General features: G+C 41.3%; 1 protein-coding gene across 2 annotated transcripts in view; it reads left to right on the top strand.

Annotated features, from left to right (window-relative positions):
* itgbl1 (integrin, beta-like 1) overlaps positions 1-26360 on the top strand; it is a 209054-nt gene that overhangs the window by 76239 nt on the left and 106455 nt on the right. For both annotated transcript variants that reach the window (XM_069892397.1, XM_069892396.1), the window contains exon 4: positions 21058-21204. In XM_069892397.1, coding sequence (XP_069748498.1) covers positions 21058-21204 — 147 coding nt within the window. The remainder of the gene's footprint in view (positions 1-21057; positions 21205-26360) is intronic.

Genomic DNA, 26360 nt, shown 5'->3' with positions numbered 1-26360 from the left:
CCTGTGGGTCTGACATTTGGTTAATTGCAAAATGAACTAACAGAAAAGTTATTGTGTTTAAAGCAGCTTTCATTGGGAAAATAAGTCGAATTTTGCCAAACAGCTTCATGGTAATTGTATCCTTTTATCTGTCAATCATGTTGTGCTTGCATTATTATATTTCTTTCACTTTTAGCATGAAGAAGAAACAGGATTAAATGTGCGCACGCGTGCACATGCACACGCACGCACACACTCACACACACACACCACACACACACACACACACACACACACACACACACACACACACACACACACTCAATCTCATTCCCTCTCTCTCACACACACACAAAAACAATCTCTTTCCCTCTCTCTCTATCACACATACCCAGCCACGCATGCACACAAACACATACTCACCCGTGCACTGACAATACATGTACACACACACACCCACATATACCCACACTTTCACACACACCTACACACAAAAACACATGCACACATGCACCACACACATAGGCAGACACACGCACACTCACCATGTGCGTGCGCACATACACATATACACTCACACACACCAACACTCTCTGTCACACAGATACACACACACACACAAACACACATAAACTGAGATGCATGCAGACATTCACACCCACACATGCATAATCAGATACACAGAGATTTTCATACCCACACAAAAGCAGTTATGTTAGATGTAGTGATAGAGTGCTAGAGATCCTCCCGACCATTAGAGGGAGTCGGTCACTAATTGTTGCAGTTTCAGTTGGATTCAAGATGGATGTCTCCATATGGTCTTGAGTCTATAGCTAATAAAGTATAGTTGTTATAAAAGAACCTGTTTCTTTATTACAATAAAAGAAACATCACATGGAACTAGGAGTGGAAGAAACACCAAGAGTGTGCAGGGTGTGTATCAATCATTATCAGCAGAGATATGGAGAGTGAAAATATTCCTGATGCTCTAAATTGGACTGGAAATGTCAACCACGAGTGGAGGTTGTTCAAACAAAGATTCATGATGTACTTAGAAGCCATTGGACTCAATCGCAAATCTGATGCAAAGAAGATTGCACTTCTACTTACTGTGCAAGATCTCGAGCACCAGAGGTTTGCAACATGTTTGTTTTTGCCGAGGCAGCTGACCAAGCCAAGATTATCGAGATGTTTGATAAACACTGTTCACCAAAGAAAAATGAAACATTTGAGAGGTGCATGGAGAGAACTTTTTTAACAGACTTGTAATTCTTGAAATTAATATCAAGAACATGCCATTTTGGATTGCTGCAAGATTCAATGACCCGGGATCAAATTGTGTTTTGGATTATTGATAAGAAAGTGAGAGAGTGGTTGCTACGGGAGACAATGTGAAGATATGCCACACCAATGATTTAGCTCTGCAGCATGCAAAGAAGTTCAATGTTAATGCAAAATAAAGGCATAGCCGTAGCCACAGTGTGTGTCCACACACATAATCAAAAAATGAGATAAAGGAAACAACAAAAAGATGAAGAGACATTTATTTGTAAATGATGTGGCACTCAACATGCATCAAAACAATGCCCAGCCTATGGAAAAGTCTGTAATAAGTGCAAAGGGCAGAATCATTATATCAAGCAATGCTTCTCCAAAGGGAAACAAAACAGAAGTGGAAGCATATACACTGTAGAAGAAACTGCGCTCAGTGAAACACTCTTCATGGACATAGTATTGCAGGAGGATGATAAACTGACAGACACTGAACAGCTAAGTGTAAACAGAGTCGAGCAGGAGAAGCGGACTGTGTCATTACATACAAATGGAACAAATATTCCTTTCAAGCTGGACACGGGCAAAAGTCAATTTGATTCTGTGAGTGTGACATCAAGGCATTGAAGATAAAGCCATACATCCATGCAAAGCCTGTACTGCTCAAACACAGAGTGAAGCACATAATAAGAGTTCCACTGAGACAGATGTGAATCTCCACGTGAACCTGATCACTGAATCTCTTCCCGTATCTGACATGAAATCCAAGCAGATCGCAGCTGAAACAGAAAAGGACTTAGTTCTACAGAAGGTCATCAAGAATCTGAATGAAGGGTGGCCAAGAGGTGAATGTCAACCATATTACAACATCAGAGCTGAGTTGAGTGTTGTCAATGGGCTTTTGCTCAGACAGAGCAGAATTATCGTTCCTCAATCACTGCAACAAGAGATGCTGAAAAGGGTGCTTGAGGAGCACCTTGGAATGGAAAAGTGGAGGAGGAGGGCCAGAACTGATGTTTATTGGCCAGGGATAAATGCGGACATTGACAGGATGGTTTCCAGCTGTGAGACCTGTTTGAAACATCATGCAAAGCAGGCAAAGGAACTCATAATAATAACTGACTTACCGCAGATCTATGGCAGAAAATTGGGACTGATCTGTTGCACATGGATGGAAAGAATTACTATCGAACTATTTGAAGATTGCACTGCTTCCTAACATGTTTGATGAAATATAGGAATTTGATCTTTGTAAGACATAGAATACCTCAAATTGTCTACAGTGACAATGGGCCATGCCGCAGCTGTGGAAAATTCTAGAACTTCGCAGAAGGGTATGATTTTCGACATGTGACTTCAAGTCCTCTACATTCATAGTCAAACGGTAAAGCAGAGAAAGTAATTCACATAGTTAAACAGTTGCTCAAAAAATTACTAGACAGTAGCTCAGATCCATATCTCGCTCTATTAAGTTACAGAGCTTCGCTACTTGAACGTGACATGTCAACCGCTGAGCTTCTGATGGGTCGCAGACTATGCACCACACTTCCCTACTCTGCAGACCAAAACAAGAATAGAGATGTCGAAGATGTCAAACAAAAACAGAAGCATTTGCAATGGAGACAAAAAGCAAACTATGATAAGTCAGCAAGAAGCTTAGGGCCACTGACACAATGTGACACAGTGAGACTCAGAGAGTCCAACACTTGGGACAGAAAGGCCACTGTTCTGGAGGAAGTAAATCCAAGATCCTTCACTGTCAGAACAGAGGACGGTCAAATACTGAGGAGGAATCGAAAGAGCCTGCTGAAAATGCAAGAGACACTGCAGGAACAGACAAATGCAAAAGATCCAGCCTGCACAGGAACATAGGAAACACCATCAGTGTGAGACAGAAGTGGACTAGCAGAGCCGACACAAGCACCTGTGTTAAGAAGATCCACGACTGTTATCGAAGCATCTGACAGACTGAATCTCTAAAAGAAAAAGAGCTGCACACTTGAAAGTTTGTGCTGCTGATGTTGTGTTTATATTTGTGTTGAACTTTGAATTGAAATGAATACTGTATTAATGTGTCATGTTGTTAGATTAAACATCTCAAGGAAAGGAGATGCAGTGATAGAGTGCTAGAGATCCTCCCGAGCACTATAGAGAGTTGGAGACTAGTGATAGGGTGATAGAAATCCTCCTGACCACTAGAAGGAGTCAGACACTAGTTGTTACTGCTTTTATTGGCTTCAAGATGGATGCCTCCACATGATCTTGAGTCTAAAGCTAATAAAGTATAGTTGTTATAAAAGAACCTAAGTTTTTTATTACAATAAAAGAAACATTAGGGAGCCTCTTTTCATTATTTTAATTCACATGAACAGAAAACTTAAAAAAAAACTTTATTTACAATAAAACAATGCACAAAGGAAAACTGTGCAAAGTCTTTTCACATCCTTCATGTCACATTCATATCTTCTTCTTTGGCTTGGCTTCGCGGATGAAGATTTATGGAGGGGTAATGTCCACGTCAGCTGCAGGCTCGTTTGTGGCTGACAAGTCTGATGCGGGACAGGCAGACACGGTTGCAGCAGTTGCAGGGGAAAATTGGTTGGTTGGGGTTGGGTGTTGGGTTTTTCCTCCTTTGTCTTTTGACAGTGAGGTGGGCTCTGCGGTCTTCTTCAAAGGAGGTTGCTGCCTGCCGAACTGTGGGGCGCCAAGATGCACAGTTTGAGGTGATATCAGCCCACTGGCGATGGTCAATGTGGCAGGCACCAAGAGCTTTCTTTAGGCAGTCCTTGTACCTCTTCTTTGGTGCACCTCTGTCTCGGTGGCCAGTGGAGAGCTCGCCATATGACACGATCTTGGGAAGGCGATGGTCCTCCATTCTGGAGACGTGACCTACTCAGCGCAGTTTGATCTTCAGCAGCGTGGATTCGATGCTGTCGGCCTCTGCCATCTCGAGTACTTAGATGTTGGAGATGAAGTCGCTCCAATGAATGTTGAAGATGGAGCGGAGACAACGCTGGTGGAAGCGTTCTAGGAGCCGTAGGTGATGCCGGTAGAGGACCCATGATTCGGAGCCGAACAGGAGTGTGGGTATGACAACGGCTCTGTATACGCTAATCTTTGTGAGGTTTTTCAGTTGGTTGTTTTTCCAGACTCTTTTGTGTAGTCTTCCAAAGGCGCTATTTGCCTTGGCGAGTCTGTTGTCTATCTCGTTGTCGATCCTTGCATCCGATGAAATGGTGCAGCCGAGATAGGTAAACTGGTTAACCGTTTTGAGTTTTGTGTGCCCGATGGAGTTGAATATTATCAGGCTAATCCTCTGATTTGTACATTGCACCATTGCTACTAATGTGGTTCCTTGTCATTATTGTCCCTTCCATTGTTTGAGGGACTCAGCCCCTTACCGTCTGGTCGTGGAAGAAATCTAGACTGTGATCCACCCTCACAAAGCACTCGCTGAGATGAATCTGCATAATTCTAATTACACAAACAAGAATTGAGAGAGCTATCATCTCATTTACTAAACCTAATTTCAGGTGAAAAATATCAGTAACATTTAAATCTTTCTGAATGACCATATAGCAAATTAACATTTCAGGCAGCAAAGTCTTTTCCTTATATTTAAATCTTAATGAATGTGTTTCAGGCAATTTAAAATTTAATTATGGAGATTATGCAATTAGACATCACAGAAAGATCGCCGCCTTGTATGAAAATTGATAGAGCTTGATCAATTGTTATAAAGGTCATAAAATCTCATCCAGGTTTAAACTTTAGCAGCCCAGGAATTGCCTGCAAAGAGCTGGAGGAACTCAACAGAATCAGAATCAGAATTCAGGAACAAGTCGTGAAAATTAGTGTTTTGCAACAGCATCATCGTGTAAACATTCATATTATAACCATCTTACTACATTACTATAAAAAAAAGTGCATGAAAAGTAAGGCAATGTCTTTGGATCATCGATTATTCAGGAATCTGATGGGAGCGGGGAAGAAGCTGTCCTTGTGCTGCTGAGTGCTCGTCTTTAGGCTCCTCTACCTTTTGTAGCAGAGTGAGGAGGGCGTGGCCTGAGTGGTGGGAGTCTTTGAGGATAGAGGCTGCTTTTTTTAAGACACCACCTCATGTAGACGTCCTTGATGGAGTGAAGTCTGGTGCTTGTGATGTCACAGGCCGAGTTAACAACCCTCTGGTGTTTATTTTTGTCCTGAGACTTGGCGTTGGCACTTCCATATCAGGCAGTGATGCAACCAGCCAGAATGCTCCCCATGGTACACCTGTAGAAGTTTATGAGCGTCTTCGGTGACATACCAAATCATAAAGTATAGCCGCTGGTAAGCCTTCTTTGTGATTACATCAACATGGAGGCTTCAGGACAGAACCTCAGATGTTGACACCCTGAAATTTGAAGTTCTTGATTCTCTCCACTACTGAGCGCTTAATAAAAAGTGGGTTGACTTCCTCCTGAAGTCAGGGAATCATCTCCTTGGTTTTGTTGTTGTTGAGTGCAAGGTTATTGTCATTACACCATTCAACGAGCTGATCTATCTCCCTCCTGTCACAGGGTGACCAGAACTGCATGCAATACTCTAATGTCTTATTCAGCTATAACAAGATGTCTCAACTCCTGTATCTAATTCCCTATATGCTGTAGGCATGAGTGCCAGGCGTCTGTTTCAAAACCCCTTATCCCTCCTCATTGCCATTTGTGATTCTGCCGACAACTGTGGTGTAATCGGCAAACTTGTAGTTACCATTAGAATTGTGCCTGGCCACACAGTCATGGATGCTAAGCTCGCATCCTTGGGGTGCGCCTGTGTTGATGATCAGTGAGGAGGAGACATTATTTCCAATTCGAACTGAGTGTGCTCTTTCAATGAGAAAGTCAAGGATCCAGTTTCCGGGGGTGGGGGGGTGGGGAGGTGCACTTACAGAGGCCTAGAGTTTGTAGCTTCTTGACCAGCACTGAGGGAATAATGGTATTGAAGGCCGAGCCATAGTTGATGAAGAATAATTGCTGTTTTCGAGTTGATCCAAAGCTCGGTCAGGCAGTATCCATGGAAGGCAATAGACAGTTGGCGTTTAGGGTCAGAACTCTTGTTTGCCTTCACATTCACCATGAATTTTAAGAGAAAAAGTAATTTTAGCAACTGAGAAACACCTTCAGATGTAATACATTTTACTTTTATCAGCAAATCATTAAAATCAGTCTTACCAGAAAGTTATTGAATTCTGCTTATTTATATTGTCAATGGTTTTGAATGGTACCTCCTCCAACTATCACCCACATTTTTGCTGTTTGAACCTTTATTTCTGCTGTCTTTCACATCTTAAACCACTTTGCAGCCAATTAAATGCTTTTAGATTTTGAATGCGAGGAAACAAAGTAGCTGATAGTTGCACAGCAGGAGTCCAGAGGACAGCAAGGTGCAAGGTTCAAAGGGGTCTACCTTTTAATCAGCAAGCACACACCCTTGTGCCTGTTTGTTCGATTCTCTCTTACAGAAAATGTTAAATGCTTTGTTGACCAGGCCAAGTGTGAGGTCTTACACCTTGGTAAGTCAAGCCAAGGCTGGACATTGAATGACAGGACGGTGGAGAGTGTTGTGTTGTAGAACAGAGAGACTGGGGGGATGGGGGTGTGGGGGTGGGGGAGTAATGGAAGTGGCAACACAGGTAAGGGGTTTTGAAACAGACGCCTGGCACTCATGCCTACAGCATATAGGGAATTAGGTACAGGAGTTGAGACATCTTGTTATAGCTGAATAAGACATTGGAGTATTGCATGCAGTTCTGGTCACCCTGTGATAGGAAGTATGTCATTGTTGGAAAGGGCATGAAAAGATTCACAAGGATGGAGAGCTAGAGGGCTTGAATGATAAGGAGAGTCTAGATAGAAGGTAGAATAGCACAGGAACAAGCTCTTCAATCCACCATGTCCGGGCTGGACATAATGGTGAATTAAACTTCCTCCTACACAGGATCCATACCCCTCTATTCCCTATTCAAGGATTTATCTAAAAGTCTTAAATACCAGTGTTGTGACTCCTTCCACCACCATTCTGGTAATTCATTCCTTCCAGGCAACTACCACTCTGTGTAAAATATATACACACACATCATTAAACATTCCCCCACCTTTTCCACCCCTCCCGCCACCCCCCTCCCCCCAACTTTAAACACTTCTCCTCTGGTAGGTGAGATTTCTACCTTCAGAGAAAGATTCTGACTGTCTATCCTCAATGACTCTCATAATTTTGTAAACTTCTCCCCTCAGCCACCAACACTCCAAAGAAATAGTTTGGACAAAGTGTCTTAACCTAAAATACTGATAATTCCTTTTGCTACCACAGATGCTGGTCAACCCACTGGATTCTTATTCCAGTTTTCAGCATCTGTACAAGCCCACATAAACCTACCCCACATCAATCTGATGATGAGAGATGATAATGAGTCTTGTCATGCACATTGTACATTTTATATATGCCCTGAAATTCTTACTTGCTGCAGCCGAACAGGTACTTGTACAGAAAAACTATAATAGTAAACTAATTCAATTAAATTGAGATAATAAATACATAGGATAGAAAATAAATAATCCTAAAGCAAAAAAAAGTGACTTGCAATAGTGCAGACAGTGGACCAATGGCAGGTTCAAGGGTCTGAAAGCTGTTGGAAAGAAACTATTTTTGAAGCTCAAAGTTCTGACCTTCTGGCTTCTGTACCTTTTGCCCAAAGGTAGCAGTGAGAAGAGGTTGTGATATGGTTAATGGAGATCCTTAATGATGTTAGCTGTCTTCTTATTACAATGGCTGGAAGGTCAGAGCCCGTGATGGACCTGGCTATCTTCACTGTCTGGGTAGTCAAATTACCAAACCAGACAGTGATGTAACCAGCCAGCATACTTTCCTCAGTGCACCTGCAGAAGTTTGATAATCTGAATATCTAACCATATCCTTTTTTCTTACATCCATTAAAGAGATTTTTGAATATCCCCATTGCATTAGTCTCCACCACCACCCCCTAGCAATGCATTCCAGGCACCCACCATTCTATGTAAAAAAACTTACCTCTGACATCTCCCCTAAAATGGCCTTACTTGTGTGTTTTATAAGTGTATTGGGAGTTTGTCACACATCTGTTGTAGTGTCTATATTGTAAACAAACTGCAAAGAGGCAAGGGGTTGTTAGGGAATATAGTAAATCTGACAGTTAATCATACATCCAATGGATTGACATCTCCTTTGCAGGCTTGGATGGTACAAATGTTTTCTCTTTAAACATCCAGATGTGTTAGATTATCAAAACAAAGTCTATTCCAACAGGGTGAAGACTGTGTCTCATTGATGTCTCAGACTTTTCACTAGAATTGGCAAGTTCCCATGAACAGGTTTTCCTCCAAGCCTTTCTGTTAAAATCTGTTGACAAGACAGTGCTCGACATAGAAGACAGAAGTAAGTGTCCTCCTGTCAGTTTAATGAGCAGCGAGTAGATTTTGTTAATGAGTGTAGAAGTAGAACATGAAGTCTGCAAACATGGTGATTGAAGTTAAAACACAATGGTGGAAAAACTCAGCTGGTCAAACACTGTGTTTTATAGAGCAAAGATAAAGAAACATAACAAAAGCTTTAGGCTTGAACCCTTCATCAAGGTGAGTTGATGAAGGGCTCAAACTCAAAACATTGGTTATGTATCTACACTGTTTGACCTGTTGAGTTTCTCTATCGTGGTGTTTTTACAGAGATGAGGCAAAGGTTTTCCTCTCAGAGAAGTGTGAGTCTTTCGTGCATTTGCTCTTAGATCACAGAAATTATGGACATTCCAGGCCAGAGGTAGATAGACTCCTAATGCACAAGTGGGTGAAAGGCTGCTGCATAGTATTGTCGTCACGATAACTGAGTGGGCTTGAGGATCAATGGTCTACTCCTACTTCTAATTCGTACTTTGCAAGTAAACAACAAATAACTTGAAGGGGTAAGATTATAATATATAGGAGCAGAATTAGGCCTTTCAGCAAATCAAGTTTGCTCACCATTCATATCATGGTTAAGGTATTTTTCCTCTCAACCCCATTCTCTTGCCCTCTCCCCATAACCTTTGATTCCCTTACTAATCAAGAAACTATTATGCTCTGCTTTAAGTATACCCATTGACTTGGCCTCCACAGCTATCTATAGCAACAAATTCCAAACATACACTACCTTTTTTTTGGGAAACTTTCCTCATCTCTGTTCCAAAGGCACATTCTTCTATTCTGATCCTAGACTCTCCCAATACTGGAAATATCTTCTCAACATCCATTTTGTATTCGGCAGGTTTCAATGAGATCTTCCCTCATCCTTCTGAACTTCAGAACCATCAAATACCACTCCTACATTAACTCTTTCATCACCAGGATCATTCTTGTAAACCTCCACTGGACCCTCTCCAATGTCAGCACATGTGATGTTCCCCCTTTATCTATGGGGCCAAAAACTGCACACAATACTCCAAATGTGGTCTGACTAACACCTTGTAAAGCCCGAGGATTGCATCTTTGCCTTTATATTCTAGTCTTCTCAAAATGAATGCTTGAGTTGCAATTGTCTTCCTCAATACTGGTTCAACCTGAAAGTTAACTTTTAAAAAAATTTTTTAAATGTAAATTTAGACGTATAGTACAGAAACAGGCCATTTCCCACAAGCCTGTGCTGTCAAATTACACCCAATGAACCTAAAACTCTGGAACATTTTTGAAGAATAGGAGGAAACTGGAGCCCCAGCAGAAAACCCACTCAGACTCGGGGAAAAGATACAAACTCTTAAGTCCTTTTGGACCTCTGCTTTCTGAAATCTCTCCCCAATTAGAAAATAGTCTACTTTTTATCCTTCTACCAACGTGCATGACAACACACTTCCTGATGATGTATTCCACCTACAACTTCTTTACCCGTTCTCCCCACCTGTCCAAGCCCCTCTGAAGTCTACTTTTTTTGCTCAGAAGGACTCTTTCTTCCTATCTAGACTAGTTCTCTATTAGAGCAGAAAGGCTCCTGTTTTTTGTATTTTACTTACATGGCTTAAGATATTGGGTGAATTAGACAAATCCAGTCCCTGACACCTTGGGGTTTGAATGGCTTCTGAAATCCATTCTAAAAATAGCATGAGACCAAATTCCAGGAACAGGGTAAATCTCCAAGGTGTACCACATTGTACTTTAATTCATCTACTTACCCACTCACCTACAGTATATCTCTGGAATTAGCATGCAAGGGATGATCCAACTGAGAACTTCCAAGAATTTGATAATAACAACATAAGTGAGAGCAGGAGCTGGCCATCTGCTATTGTGACTGCTCTGCCATTTAATAAGATTTTGTAGAGATGAAGATTCTGTTGCTTTTAAAGAGGTGTCCGGAACAAAGGGGACAGAATGTTAATGTTTGAGCCCAACTTTTAATGATGTTGTCAGAAAGCTCTTTCCTTGGCATTGGGCAGTAGAAATCTGCAATTCAGAAAGTCTGTAAATTGTTAGAGTTTGGTGATTAATTGAACACTGAAACATTTAGGGGCCTATGCTCATTCTCCTGCTCCTCCTCCCCCCCACCACCATCTTATTCAGGTGCCTGCCCATATTTTGCTCATACCTTCATGAAGGGCTCAAGCCCAAAACAATGTTTATATATTTTTATCTTTGCTACATGAAGTACACTGTTTCTCCAGCATTGTGTTTTTATAGATATATTTTTGTTGGGAAAGGAATAATGTTTGTGAGACCAAGAATGGTGACGTGAAAGTTAAAATATAGATCTTAATTTTGAAAAAACCTTGAAGGGCTGAATGCATAGGGATTGGTCCTATCCAACAAGGTAATGGGGTATAGAGAAATGCAAAAAGATTGGTGCTGTCCCACAAGGTATCAGGGAACAGAGAAATGTACACCATCAGTGCTATCAGCAAGGTAACAGGGAGTAGAGAAATGCACACGGATCAGGGTGCTGTCCAACAAGGTAACAGAAAGTCGAGAAATGCACATGGATTGGTGCAATCCAGCAAGAAATGTAGAGGTGCAGGGTACAGAGAAAGATTCACTAAACACAGTGCAAGGACATCATTTTGGAGTCTATTAAAAATAGGAGAATTTTCATTTCATTTTGCCCAACATGTTGTGGTGCAGCAGGCAGAGGTGATGTCTCACTTTGCCAGAGACCAAGGTTCAATCCTGAACTTAGGTGTTGTCTTTCTGAAATTTGCATGTTCTTCTTGTGAACACAGGGTTTTCTCCAGGTGCTCTAGTTTCCACCCATAACCCAGAGATATACGAGTTGATGGGTTAATTTGGCCTTGTAAATTGCGTCGAGTGTGCAGGTGGAGAACAGAATCTGGTGGAAGTTCATGTGAATGTGCAGGGTGATGTACCATCAATAACTCCTAAAGAATAGAAGTTATGTAAAACTGACAGGCTATAGAATGGAGGCACGCCCATGCTGGTCCACTATCCTGACAGGGAAGGGGGCTGTGAAACAGTCATCTTTATTCAGGAGTCTGTGGGATGAGCCACGGGTACAGTCAGCCAATGGGCATGCCCAGTCAGTTAAATATACATACAGTGGTTTTCAGTGGAATATTTTGCAGGGATAATTAGTGGGAGAATGGCTTTGCTCTGAGGGGCTGAGTCACATCTTTTATGTTATAAGGTACATCTATGCAAGGCATAAATAGGATAGATAGTCTGTGTCTGTTTCCCATAGTACGGATGGCAAAAACAGTGACAACATTGAAGAAGCAGTGGGAAAGGTACTTGAATGAGTCGGGCTAGAGGGACAAGGAATTAATGCAGGCATGGGATTAGCATAGATCAGCATGTTGATTGGCATGGACTCAGAGGGCTGAAGGGCCTGTTTCTGTGCTGAACAACTCTGTGACCCAGAGACTCTCAGGACATCGAGTAGGTACAATCATGCAGTGGGTGAACTACTTCTGTGAAACAAAGAGATGGACTCATGCTGGACCTTTATTTGGAGCATACCTGAAATAAGACGTGCACTGTATAAAAGTTCTGGAAAAACTCAGCAGGTTACGCAGCATCCATAAGAAGTAAAAAAGCAATCAACAGGAATGTTTAAAGTCAGGCATATGCCTGAATATAAAGGTTTTGTGGGGGGTGGGGGGGGGGGAAAGTGAAGAGCACGGGCTAGCTGAAGAGTGATGGGGAGAGAGCAGAGGGCTAAATGGGTAGATCTCTAAGAAAGATAGCTCGCTTACAGGGGTAGGAAAAGAAGGAGTGGGGAACTGAGGGAAGGGACATAGAGAGATGGGGAAAAGAGAGAGACTGGAGGAGGGGGGGTGTTAACAGAAAATGGGGAAGTCAATATTTATGCCATCTGGTTGGAGGGTGCCCAGATAAGGTGGTGTTCCTCCAAATTGCAGGTAGCCTTAATTTAGCAGGATATGAGGCAATGGACAGACATGTGAGTGTGACAATAGTGTGTGGAATTAAAATGGTTGGCCACTGGAATATCCTTGCTGTTTCACTGATAGAGCAAAGGTGCTCAACAAAATGACCTCCCAGTCCGTATCCAGTCTCCCTGAGATGCAGAGGCGGCCACAATGGGGCATCAGATGCAGTAAATTCACAGATGAAGTGTTGTCTTTTGCTTCCAATAGCTGTTGCGTGGCCTGTTGAGTATTCCCAGCACTAGACGCCAGCATCTGCAGATTTTGTTGTTTATCTAAAGCAAGAAATGCTGGAAATCTGAAATGAAAGCTAGAAAATGCTTAAATCTGAGTGAGGTGTTCTGAAGAATCAGCCTCTCCTTGACCATTTCCATTTCTCACATTTGCAATTTTTTCCCATTCATCTCACTTACTTGAACAGGCAGATTCTGACATTTCTGGCATCACACCAGGGAGATCTGGGGCCATGCATTTGCTGTGCATGAGACATACATTTGATATTTGCTTACAGAATACTAGTGCTGTTAATTATATTGTACAGCGGTTAGAATAATGGGACATTACTGAGCCCTGCACATTCTTTGATGTTTCTCATAGAAACGTCACAGAATTTATTATTTGTAGGGCTATTAAGAAAAACTGTTTTCTTCAAGATCACTGTTGTAGTCTTTCATTTGATTCATCCTTAGCAATGAGTCTGTTTAAGATGTGCACGTCATAATCACAGTGCAACTAATCTTCATTGTCAGGCTTAATGAAGCAGCAAATGATGATTTTTGAAAAAGAGCCTTTTGAGCTTCTTCATTATTTTGCGATTATTGCTTGTAAATTTCCCAGTGAAAGGCAGAGTATTGTAATTAGTCTTAATCTAATAGTTAAAAATACCAAAAGAAAGTTATTCTGTCACTTGATCCAAAAGATGTTGGAAATGGTTGGTTTCGAATGCCAGGTCAGGGAGATACACAGATACAAGGGCAGAATTATTGTCATTGGACTTTATTCCTAAGTGAATAAGGTTAGGACTTTATTCCTAAGTGAATAAGGTTAGGACTTTATTCCCTGGAGAATGAGAGGAGATTTTATAGAGGTATACAAAATTATAAAATGTATTGATGATGGTACATGCAAGTGAGGTTGCGAAAGGTGAAATGTTTAAAGGGAACATTAGGAGGAATCTTCACACAGAGAATGGTTAAAGTGTGGAACGAGCTAGCAGTGGAGATTTGGATGCGGGTTAGATTTCAACATTTAAAAGAAATGTGGGTAGGTACATGGATGAGATGGTATGGAGGGCTATTGTCTGGGTACAGGCTGATGGGATTAGGAAAAATAATAGTTTGACTTGGACTAGATGGGCCAAAGTGCCTGTTTCTCTGCTGAAGTGTACTATGGTTCAACATAACCATCTTTTCACAAGTCAGAGATGCAGATGCAACAGAATGAATCCAGACCCAAAACATTTACTGATCATTTCTATCTGTGGATGCTGCCTGTCCTGCTGAGTTCCTCCAGCAATATTTTATCTGCTCAACAGGTTGTATGGAGTTGTGAGAGGATTGGATGGTCTGCAACTTGAGGGGCGCCTAATTAATGTGTCAGGTCGTTATTAGAACGATTTGGGTGGGGAGGGAGAAATGGTTTTCTCTGTGAGTCTGGAGAATTTGAGCACCCCCTCCAGGTAACATCACAAAGACCTTCCCCACACACAGAGAAGGTTGTTGGGAACTCTTTCTTCCAGGCGTTTCATTATCCAGTATTAGTTGAAGATTTCAGATGGATAGATTCGTGATGGGTTTGGGGATTATTATAGAATCAAGAGCAGTTTGGATTGGGTCATATGTGTTGGCCTTGCCAGTGATGCCTACACCCCACTCAGTGACTGGAGAAGGACAGAGTGAAGATTCAGGCTTGCCTCTCTCTCACTGGATCTGTAATGGGGGCAGTGGCTGAACTTCTCCCATTCCTGGAATAAGCTGGAACTGAAAGAAAGGGGTGAATGCACAGTTTTTTCACAGGGTAAGGGAATTGGTAACCAGAGGACATGGGTTTAATGAGAGGGGAGAGATTTAATAGGAACATGGGGGTTATTTTTTTACACAGAATGTGGTGGGTGTATGGAACAGGCTACAGGGGTGGTGGCTGAGGCAGGAACTATTGCAATATTTAAGAAAAATATTGGACAGACACATGGATAGGATGGATGGAATGCAGATAGGTTGGATTAGCATGAATGGGAAACTTTGTCAGCTTGGGCAAATTGGGCCAAAGGGCCTTTTTCCTCACTTTATGACTCTTAAAGAGCTTGGCCTTGTCAGACTTCCCATAGAAGACAGCACTCTCTCTACATGTGGTTAACATTTGATTTTAATTTACAGACACATTAACTGGCCCCTCTGGCCAATGAGTCTGCACTGTCCAAATACACTCATGTGTCCAATTATCTACTAACTCTGTACTTCTTTGGAATATGAGAGGAAATGGGAGAACCTGGTAGAAACCCATGTAAAGTAAAAACTCCTTGCAGATAGTGCCAGATTGGAGCCTAGGTCACTGGCACGTTGCGCTAACCGATACACTAAACAAGCCACCCGGTTTAGTGGATTAATAATTTGAAATATCTCTTAACTCTGAGAAACAAAACTCTGAGTGCTGTCAAGGGACCTCTCAGTCACCCACCGGAGATTTCAGAACCAAAGTCGATGCAGTAGAACTGAGAAAGTGCCATAGAGCATGAAAGTTCCAACTATGCTGTTGGCTTGGTAAACAATCTGAGGGGTCAGGACTTTGAAGAAGAGTAGGATTTGGAACATTATAGTATAGTACAGGCCCAATGCGCCAACTTTTTCTACCTAAAACCTATAATCCTCTATTTTTCATGCATCCGTTTGGCTGTCTGAATGTCTTTTAAATGTCCCTATTGTACCAGCCTCCACCAGAACCCCTGGCAATCCATTCCAGGCCCCACTACTCTCTTTACAAAAACATTACCCATGACATCTCCCCTCAACTTTCCTCCCATCAACACTCCTCCGCTCACCTTATACAGATGCCCTCTGATGTTTGGTGCTGTTACCCTCTCATAATCTTATAGACCTCTATTAAGACACCTTCTTTGCTCCAAAGAAAAAGCCCAAGCTCTGTTAACCCTGCCTCATTCTCCAATCCCGGTTACGTCCTGATAAATCTCCTCTGCCGTCTCTCCAAAGCTTCCACATCCCTCATGTAATGTGGCGACCAGAACTGAACACAATATTCCAAGTGTGGTCCAACCAGAATTTTATAGAACTGCCAAATTACCTCATGTTTCTTGAATTCAATCTCCCAACTAGTGAATCCCAGCATATAAACCTTCTTAATTACCCAAACAACCTTGAGAGATTTATAGATTTGGACCCTAAGGACCCTCTGTTCTTCTACAGAATAAAGAATCCTGCCATTAACCATACTCCACCTTTAGTTCTCCCTTGACCTGGACCAATGTTCATCAGCTCCTGACCAGTGAGGTAGTTGATTGGATCTGCAGAGTGAAAGTGCCTCTGACAACAGGGAATGCTTTGCACAAAGGTCAGGGGCTCCTCAGCTGAGGAATGATCTGACAAGCAAATCTGGCTTTATGTGAATTCTCTCATACACTTTGAAAGCATTTTTCAAGCAATTAATAAAAATAATAATAAAAAAATTCATGTTGTTGTAATGATAGGGGATTCCATTGTTTGGGAGATAGATGAAGAGGTTCTGTGGAAGAGATTGAGTATCCCCAATAGTATTTTGCCTCTCTGGTGTCAGGGTCCGAGATATCTCAGATCAAGTTCATGGCATTCTCAGGAGGGAGGGAGGGTAGCCAGATGTCGTGGCCCAGATAGGGATCAATAACATGGGTAGGAAGGGGAGGAGGTCCTACAAGGAGAGTTCAGGGAGTTAGGCGCTAGGTTGAAGTCAACAGGTTGTACAAGGTGGAAATATTCTCAGGTGCATCTATTTCAATGCCAGGAGTATTATAGGAAAGGCAGATGAGCCTAGAACATGGATTGGTACATGGAATTATGATATTGTGGCCATTAGTGAAACTTGATTGCAGGAGGTGCAGGACTGGCAGCTCAATGTTCAGGGCTTCTGTTGCTTTAGACATGATAGAACAGTGGGGTGGGGGCTGGAATGAAAAGGGAGGAGTGGCATTGCTTGTCAGGGAAAATATCACGGTGTGCTCAGGCAGGACAGACCAGAAGGCTTGTCTACTCAGGCTATGTGGGTGGAGCTGAGGAATGGGAAAGGTATGACCACACTCATAGGGATGTAGTGTAGACCACCCAATAATCAACGAGAATTGGAGGAGCAAATCTGTTGAGAGATAGCAGACAGCTGAGAAAACATAAGGCTGTGATAGTAGATTTTAATTTTCCACATATTGACTGGGACTCCCATACGGTAAAAGAACTGGATGGCTTGGAGTTTGACAAATGTGTTCAGGAAAGTTTCTAAATCAATATATAGAGGTACCAATTGGAGAGAGTGCAATACTGGATCTCATATTAGGGAACGAGAAAGGAGAGGTGTTCGAAGTATGTGTAGGGGAACATTTTGGGTCTAGTGAACATAATGCCATTAGTTTCAAGTTAATTATGGAGAAAGATAGGACTCAAACTTGGGATGAGATTCTAAATGAGAGAAAGGCCAATTCTGAGGAATTGAAAAATGATTTAAAATGCGTGGATTGGGATAAGTTGTTTTTAGGCAAGGATGTGCGAGGTAAGAGGAGGACTTTCAAAGGTGAAATATTGAGAGTACAGAGTTTATATGTTCCAGTCAGGATTAAAGACAAGGCTAGCAAGCATAGCAACTAAGTTTTCGAGAGATATTGAGGATCTGGTTTGGAAGAAGAGAAAGGTGTATAGCAGGTATAGGCAGTGGAGCAAAGGAGGTACTTGAGGAGAATAAAAAATACAAGATTAACCTTAAGAAAGAAATCAGGAAGGCTAAAAGAAGACGAGGTTGTTTTGGCAGACAATGTGAAGGAAAATCCTAAGGGTTTCTACAGGTATATTAAGAGTAAAATGATAGTAAGGACAAAATTGGTCCCCTTGAAGATCAGACTGGTCAGCTTTGTATGGGGGAGATCATTTGAATTTTTTCATCAGTATTCACTCAGGAAACAGGGACAGGTCATGGGAAGTAAGGAAAACAAGCAGTGTGGTCATGGAATCTATACAGGTTAAAGAAGAGGAAATGCTTGCTGTCTTAAAGCAAATAAGGGTGGATCTGCATGCCAATATCTGAAAACATGCAGAATTCCAAGAGCCTGACAAGATAATCCCTCGGACCTTGAGGGATGCTAGTGTTGAAATTGCAGGGGCTCTGCCAGAAATATTTTAAATGTCCTTAGCCACGGGTATGGTGCCAGTGGATTGAAGGGTAGCTTACATGTTCTGTTGTTTAAAAAAGGATCCAATAGTAACCCTGGAAATTATAGGCCGATTCGCTGATGTCAGTAGTAGGTAAATTATTGGAGGTGTTCCAAGAGATTGGATATACAATTATTTATATAGCCAGAAACTGAATAGGGATAGTCAACATAGTAGATCAAGTTTAACCAATCTTATAGAGTTTTTCGAGGAGGTTACCAGGAAAGTTAATGAAGGAAAGGCTGTAGATGTTGTCCATGTGGACTTTTGTAATGCCTTTGACAATGTCCCACATGGGTGGCTAGTTAGGAAGGTTCAGATTCAAGGTATTCATGGTGAAGTAGTGAACTGGATTCAACAATGGCTGAATGGGAGAAGCCAGAGTACTGGTGGATGATTGTGTCTCAGACTGGAGGCCTCATGGATCGCTGATGGGGCCATTGTTGTTTGTCATCAATATCAAAGATCTGGATGATAATATGGTTAATTGGATCAGCAAGTTTGCAGATGACCCTAAGATTGGAGGCACTGCAGACAGCGAAGAAGGTTTTCAAAGCTTGCAGAGGGATCTGGACCAGGAGGAAATATGGGCTGAAAATGGCAGATGGATTTTAAGTGTGAGATGTTGCATTTTGGAAGGAAAAACCAAGAAAGGACATACTAGTAAATGGTAGGGCACTGAGGAATGCGGTAGAACAGAGGGATCGGGAATATAGATACATAATTCCCTGAAAGTGGTGTCACAGATGGATAGGGTTGTAAAGAGAGATTTTGGCATATTGGCCTTCATGAATCAAAGTATTGAGTATAGGAACGAGGATGTTATGGTAAAGTTGTATAAGAAATTGGTGAGACCAAATTTGGAGTATTTTGTGGAGTTTTGGTCACCTAACTATACAGGTAAGATATCAATAAGATAGAAAGAATGCAAGAAGATTTACTATGATGTCACCCATACTTCAGGAACTGAGTTACAAGGAAAAGTTAAATGGGTTAGGACTTCATTCCCTGGAGTATAGAATAATAAGGGGAGATTTGATGGGTTTTTTAAATTATGAGGGGGATAGACAGAGTAAACGTAGATAGCCTTTTTTCACTGAGGGTAGGTGAGATACAAACCAGAAGACATGGGTTAAGAGTGAAAGGGGAAAAGTTTATGGGGAACATGAGGGGAAACTTCTACACACAGAGAGCAGTGGGACTGTGGAACAAACTGCCAGCTGAGGTGGTGAATGTGGGCTCAATTTTAACATTTAAGAAGAATTTTGACAGATATATTGATTGGAGAGGTATGGAGGGCTATAGAATGGGTGCAGGTCAGAGGGACTAGGTGAAAAAAATGATTTGGCACAAACTAGAAGGCCAGCAGGGCCTGATTCTGTGCTGTAATGTTCTCTGGTTCCATGGTTCATTAATCACTGAATTCAGTATATATTCAAATTATTGTCATTTGACTGTACTTATGCAACAAGACGAAGCAGCCCCTCTCCAGACTACAGTGCACACACATAAGCACACAATACACAGCACAAAATAATCACATATATACATGAAGACATAATTTACAATAAATATATATAAATATTTTGGAATGATTTACTCAGTTATAGAATACTTTTCATCAGACTAATAGCCTGCGGGAAGAAGCTATATCTCAGCCTGGCAGCCTGATGTGGATGATCCAATAATCCTTCTTGATAGTCTTAGGATAAAGATCCTGTTTGCTGGATGGAAAGGGTCCTTAATAATTCTTTGAGCTCTATTTAAGCAACTCTCCTGCTAAATGTTACCAATAGAGGAAAGGGAGACACTAGTGATCACCTCGACTGTTTTAATAATCCTTGAGAGTATATTCTTCTCACCCATGATAATATTGACTTCTGGTCTGATGCTTTGAAATACCATACCACAATGATGCAGCCTGACAGGACACTCTTAATTGTGGTCCTGTAAAAGATTGTCAAGATATGAATGGTAGCCTTGCCCTCCTCAACCTTCTTAAGAAGTGTAGGCAGTGTTGCTCCTTCCTGAGTAATGAAGAGGTGATGTGGGTCCAGGATAGCTCATCCTTTACATGCACACCAATAAACTTTGTGCTCTCCACGATGGAGCCATTGATATGTAATGGAGAGTGATTGACCCTTTTCCTTTTGAAGTCCACCATCAGGCCCTTCATCTTGTCCTTGTTGCGACTTAGGTGGTTGTTCTTGCACTCTTCAATATGTACGGGTGATGTCATGGTAATTATTCAATGAAATGAAATAATTATTTGTGGAGCAATGCAATATGGGTAGAAAATACTAGAATCTGATTTACAGAGAAACCATGAAAAACTCAAGAATAAAGTGTGGTGGTATACCACTGGCCTACTGCAGGGAGCAACCTCTACCTGCAGAAGAGCATGGGGACAAGGCAACACCTGGCCGGCCGTCAATCAGCTGACCTGAATGGACCAAGCCCCACCCGGTTGGGTGTCAATCACCCTCTGGGCTATAAGCCTGAGCTGGCACTTTTGAAGTCACTCTCAGATCTTACAGCAGTACAATCTCACAGCTGGCTCTGTGGAAGTTTACGTCTAATAAAGCCTGTTGTACAGTCTTTGGTTTTGTGTGTTTGCTTCTGACCGACAGCGCACCACATAAAGACCCTAATGTAACCCAGAGACTGCCTCTGTAAGGCTCTCTATAATGTCCTGAGACTGGGTGTTACTGAAGAAGATGTTCTTCCCTTGTGATGTTTTTGGTCAAGTTGATCCACTAAATTATGATTAGCATGAATTTAGCATTCTTCTCTTTATTTTAACAAAGGTGCAATTCCCTCTCACTTTTAAATTGGGAATTATATTTTGCTCAGTGTAACACTGGACCCCGGGGTACTTGAATGTGATTGAAAGGGTTTTTTGGACCAATTTCTGGAGATATGTCTCAACTCTGAGAAATGTTGACCACCATCTTGTTTCTGTCCTGCTGTGACCAGGTCACGGGAAATGCGACTGTGGAAAATGCAGATGTAACCGCAGCTGGTTTGGGAATGCATGTCAATATCCGAAAACATGCAGTATTCCAAGGAGGAGAAGCAATGAAATGTGTCGGAATGCAGATGGGTTGATATGTTCCAACGCAGGTGAGAACAGCATCTCATTTTCATTCATAGAGATACAGAATGGTTACAAATCCTTCTAGCCCATGAGCCCATGCTGTCCAAACATATCAATTAACCTTCTAACTACATACAATTTTTGGAAGGTGAGAGAAAACCAGAGAACCTGGAGGAAACCCATGGGGTCATGGGGAGAATTTACAAAGTCCTGACAGACAGAGGTGCATTTCAACTCAGGTCGCTGATGGAGTAATAGTGTTGTGCTAACCACGCCACCCTTTTTATATACATTAATCATACTTTAAACATGTCTTTCTTTATGTGCAACATCAAAATCTTCAGGCGAAGAATCTCAGACCTGAAATATTGACTAGAAGTAAAATAAAAATACAGGCACAGGAAATCTGAAATAAAAACAAGAATATTTCAGCAAGTCAGATAACGTTTGTGAAGAGGGAAGCAATGTTTTAAGTCAGGCATTTGGCAGAAAGTTAAAAACCAAATTGTTTCCATTTTTTCTGTCCATAGGCGCTGCCTGACCTGTTGAGTATTTCTGGAATTTTCTATTTTTATTTCAGATTTCTAGCAAATGAAGTTTTTTGATTTGCATCCAAGTAATCTTACTATTCACAAAGAAAACAAATCCCCATCCCTCCAGTACTTGCTTTGGCTCACGTTAGATATTGGAATCACTTTGCAAAGCCTTACATGCATTCTGTGCTCACTGGAAAAATCAAGCAGACAAACGATTCCTCAAGGTTCCTGTCAAATATCCTTCTTGTATTATTGACCACTTGTGATGTGAAACATTTATTACATTGGCCATCAGACTTTGGCACATCCTTTCATGAACAACCTGTTTCATCTTGTATTCATATGTGTGAGTTCTTAGACAACACAGGGATGAAGGAAAAGGGTCTTTACTTTAAAGTTGTTGTAAACAGCACCATGAGGCTGCAAGCCTCCATTACAGATCTTGCAAGCTGTGTCTTGCTCTTTGTCAGCCCCCTGCTGGCAGCCAAGTCTAATCAAACAGGAACTATAAACAAGGCCTTGCTAGTGGCCTTGCAAACATGATCACTATCATTACATCTCCCTTTCTTAAAACAAAAGTAACTTACTTTTAACTAACATGTTTTCTTTGTATAACTCTGCAGTTTTAACTTTAACACCGAGAACTTACATTTTCATTATTATCAACATTGTTAACATTTTTTAAACTTGGTTTGTGTGTTCACGTTTACATACACTAAAACTTGAAGAGCAAATAAGATAGCACTACTTTATTCTATTACAGGAGTCTTTAAGTTTGCTCAATAAGTCTCTTCTGAGGCCTCACGTGTCTTGACAATCTCCTGATTGATTGTCCTTGAATTTGAGTTGTTGCCTCAGACAATGTCTTCTCAGCTGTGTATTCAGGTTGTTCAACAGTATCCGTCTTTCCATCTACTGTGGCTGGTACTATTTGAAGATCTCAACGATTTCTTCACAGAACAGCACCTTCATCTGTCTGAATGGTGTATAATCTTGGTTGGACTTCACTAAGGACAGTTCCATTCTGAGACCATAAGTCGGTATTGTCTTTTAGCCTTACTTGGTCACCAGTATAGAGTCTGGTAGGATTTTTTGTTCCTCTGTCAAAGTAATACTTTTGCCTTTCTTCCTGTTGTTCTTTGAATTTCCTCACTTTCTCCCCCTTTTGTTTTTAGGAGGTTCTCTTGAATGGGTAGGTTTGATCTTAGCCTACGTCCCATAAGGAGTTGTGCTGGTGACATACCACACTCGAGCGGTGTTGTGCGGTATACTAGTATGCTCTGATAGAAGTCTGTTCTACTGTCTTTTGCCTTGTTCATCAGTCTTTTCACTGTCTGAACTGATTTTTCTACTAGACCATTGGACTGTGGAAAATGAGGACTTGACGTGGTGTGTACAAAGTCACACTCTTTGTCAAACTCTCGGAACTTTAAATTGCAAAACAGGGGTCGATTGTCTTGTGAAGACCTTGCTTGCCTTGCCATATCTGAAGAATATGGCTTTCATACCTGTTATTACAGCATCTACAATGATGGTGTTCAGTCTACACACCTCTGGATACAGGGAGTAATAGTCTGTGACTACAAGATAATCCTTCCTTTGACATTTGAATAGGACAGTGTCTACCTTCTGGTAAGGTCTGTATGGTGGTTTTAGTGGTTCTACAGGTTTGCTTGCTGGATATTTCCGACATATTGTACAATTTGACACTTCATTTGTTTTATCATTGTTGATTCTTGGCCAGTACATCACCTCTCGTGCTCTTTTCTTACACTTTTCAATTCCTTTTTAGCATCTCTTTTCTCAGACACTTTGGGATAAGGATTTTACTTCCTTTATAGATGATGTCTTCAACCACTGATAATTCTGCACTGCAGTTCCAGTACTCTCAAATATCAGGTGAGTAATCCTGCTTCATGTTGGGCCATCCATCCATGATGTTTTTTTCTCAGTTGTCCCAGTGTTTCATCTTTGTTTGTCTCTGACTTTATGAGCTCCATTTTTGCATCTGATATGGGCAGTGCACGTGATCATGTCCATGAAGGCATTCATGCCTTCATCCATTTTGGTGTTTGCGGGGTCTCTCATGTCAACAGCTCTAGACAACGTGTCTGCTGTGTACATTAGCTTACCTGGAGTGTACGCTACATTCAGTGCATAGCGTTGCAACCTAATCATCATTCTTTGTATTCTAAGTGAACATTCATTTAATGGCTTTTGCAACAATGCATTCAAGGGCTTATGGTCAGTCTCTACACTGATTGCTTGTCCTGACACAAACTGATGAAATCTTTCACAGGCGTATGTGATGGTGAGCAGCTCCTTTTCAATTTGAGGATATTGATCTCCGCATCTGTCGTTGAGCATGATGCGTATGCAATGGGTTGCCAGTCATCATAATTTTGCAGAAGAATTGCACCGAGCCCACTATGCGATGCGTCTGATGATATCTTGATGGGTCTTGCTGGGCCGTAAAACCTCAGAACTGGTTCCTCTGTGTGCAGTTTCTTTCGTTCCCTTCATGACTTTTCATGCTCATGAATCCACTCCCATTCAATGTTCTTTTCTGTTTGTCTTCTCAATGGAGCCATCTTTTCTGAGAGGTTGGATATGAATTTACTCATATAGTTCACCATTCCATTAAACCTCTGTATGTCCTTTTTGCATTGTGGCTTTGGCATGTTCCCAATGGCGGACACTTTTCTGGGATCTGCCAATAATATCTCCTACAAATGTTAGTTCTGTCACACCGAGCTAGCATTTCTCTCTATTCAGCTTCAGGTTTGCTTTCCTTGTTGCTTCCAGAAGTTTCCTTAGTCTCTCATCATGCTGCATTCTTGTGGTTCCCCAGACTATGATGTCATGCATTGAGGTATCAACTCCGTCCAGGTGCTCATAGACCATATGGATAGTTCTGTGATACACTTCAGGAGCTGAGGCAATTCCGAATGGTCACCTTAGGAATCTGTATCTGCCAAATGGACTATTGAACGTGCAGTCTTGAACATGCTTCATCCAATTTCAACTGCCAAAATCCTGATGATTATCTAACTTGTTGAAAAACTTTACATTTTCAAACTGTGACATGATTTCCTCAAGTGTCAGAAGCTTAAAGTGTTTTCTCTTTATTGCTCTGTTTAAATCTCTTGGATCCAAGCAAATTCTAAGCTTTCCATTCTTTTTCCCCACAACGAAGACTGTACTCACCCACTCTGTTGGCTCATCTATCTTCTGAATCACATTCAGGCTTTTCATCCTATCCAACTCTGCTTTTAGTTGCTTTTGAAGTGCAAATGGAAATTTTCTGCATGGATATATTATCGGTGGCACACATTTATCCACTCTGATCATGTGTTCTCCTCGAAGGCAGCCTAGACCCTGAAACAGATCATTGTACTCTTTCATGAGTTCATCATAGACCGTCTCTCCTTCACTTTCCACAACAAGGACTCTTTTTACCAGGTTCATTTTCTCACAGGCTGTTAAACCTAGAATGGCCTGTATATCCTTTGGTACCACGATGAATGCTTGCATGTGCTCTTTGTCCTTGTGTTTCACTTTGACCATGCATTCTCCTTGCACTGGTATATCAGTACCTGAAAATCCTGTCATCTTCACTTTTGTTTCTTTGGTCTGGGTTTAATCTTCTTAAAATCAGTCTCTGATATTACATTAATTTGAGCTCTAGTATCCAATTTAACTGAAATTTATATGTCATTCACTTTTAATCTCAACATCCAGTCTCTGTTTTCTTTCTTGTTTTCACTCACAATATCTACATCGAATTCCTTGATCTCCCTTTCATTTACTGCATGAATCTTGCTTTGATGCACTTGGTTCCTATAGCAACAGGCATAATGGTTGCTTTTGTTGCACATATAGCATGTTTTGCCATATACTGGACCCTTTTTTGGTAGATGTTGTGTACCACATCGATGACATGGCTTTTGATTGTCCCTTTCATTTTTTTTCACTGACCAATCCTCTCTTTCCACTTTGGCGCACTTTTTGTCAAACAATTTATGTCTGTTCTTGCTCACTGCATCCACGTTGCAGCTAGTTTCACGGAACAGCTCTTTTGTCCAAGTTTTTACAGTTTCTGCAGCTCTATAAGTGCTGTGGCTTTTTCCAGGTCTAGATTTTGCTCTCTTAGCAGTCTTTCCTTTAGACTCTCATTTGGAATACCACACTCAATTCTGTCTTTTATCAGCAAGTCGGTCACTTCCACCAAATTCACTCGTTTTGCTTGTTTCTCAATTCACTCACATACTGATCAATACTTTCTTCTGTTTTCTGTATACATGTGAAAAATCTGTGCCTCTCGAATGTCATGTTATATTTAGGTATGCAGTATGCTTCAAACTGTTCCATTATTTTTTCCAGTTTCATTTTGTCTCCTTCAGCAGCAAATATGAAGCTATTATACACCTCCAGGGATTCATCACACATGACATGTAAGAAAACTGATGCTTTCACTTTATCATTTTTCCCGTCCACTAAATACAATCCAAAATGGCTGTTTAAATCTGTACCAATTTTCAGCCACATTACCTGTCAGCTGAAATTTCGCTGGTGGATGTAAACCTTCCATGTTTCACTCTGTTAGCTTCTCTTTACTGATCAATTGCTGATTTTAGATTTTACCT

This window comes from Narcine bancroftii, chromosome 7 (genome assembly GCF_036971445.1).
Source record: "Narcine bancroftii isolate sNarBan1 chromosome 7, sNarBan1.hap1, whole genome shotgun sequence".
NCBI classification, from domain to species: Eukaryota; Metazoa; Chordata; class Chondrichthyes; order Torpediniformes; family Narcinidae; genus Narcine; species Narcine bancroftii.
The sequence above is the reverse complement of the archived record's forward strand: the minus strand, read 5'-3'. Positions and strand labels throughout refer to the sequence as shown.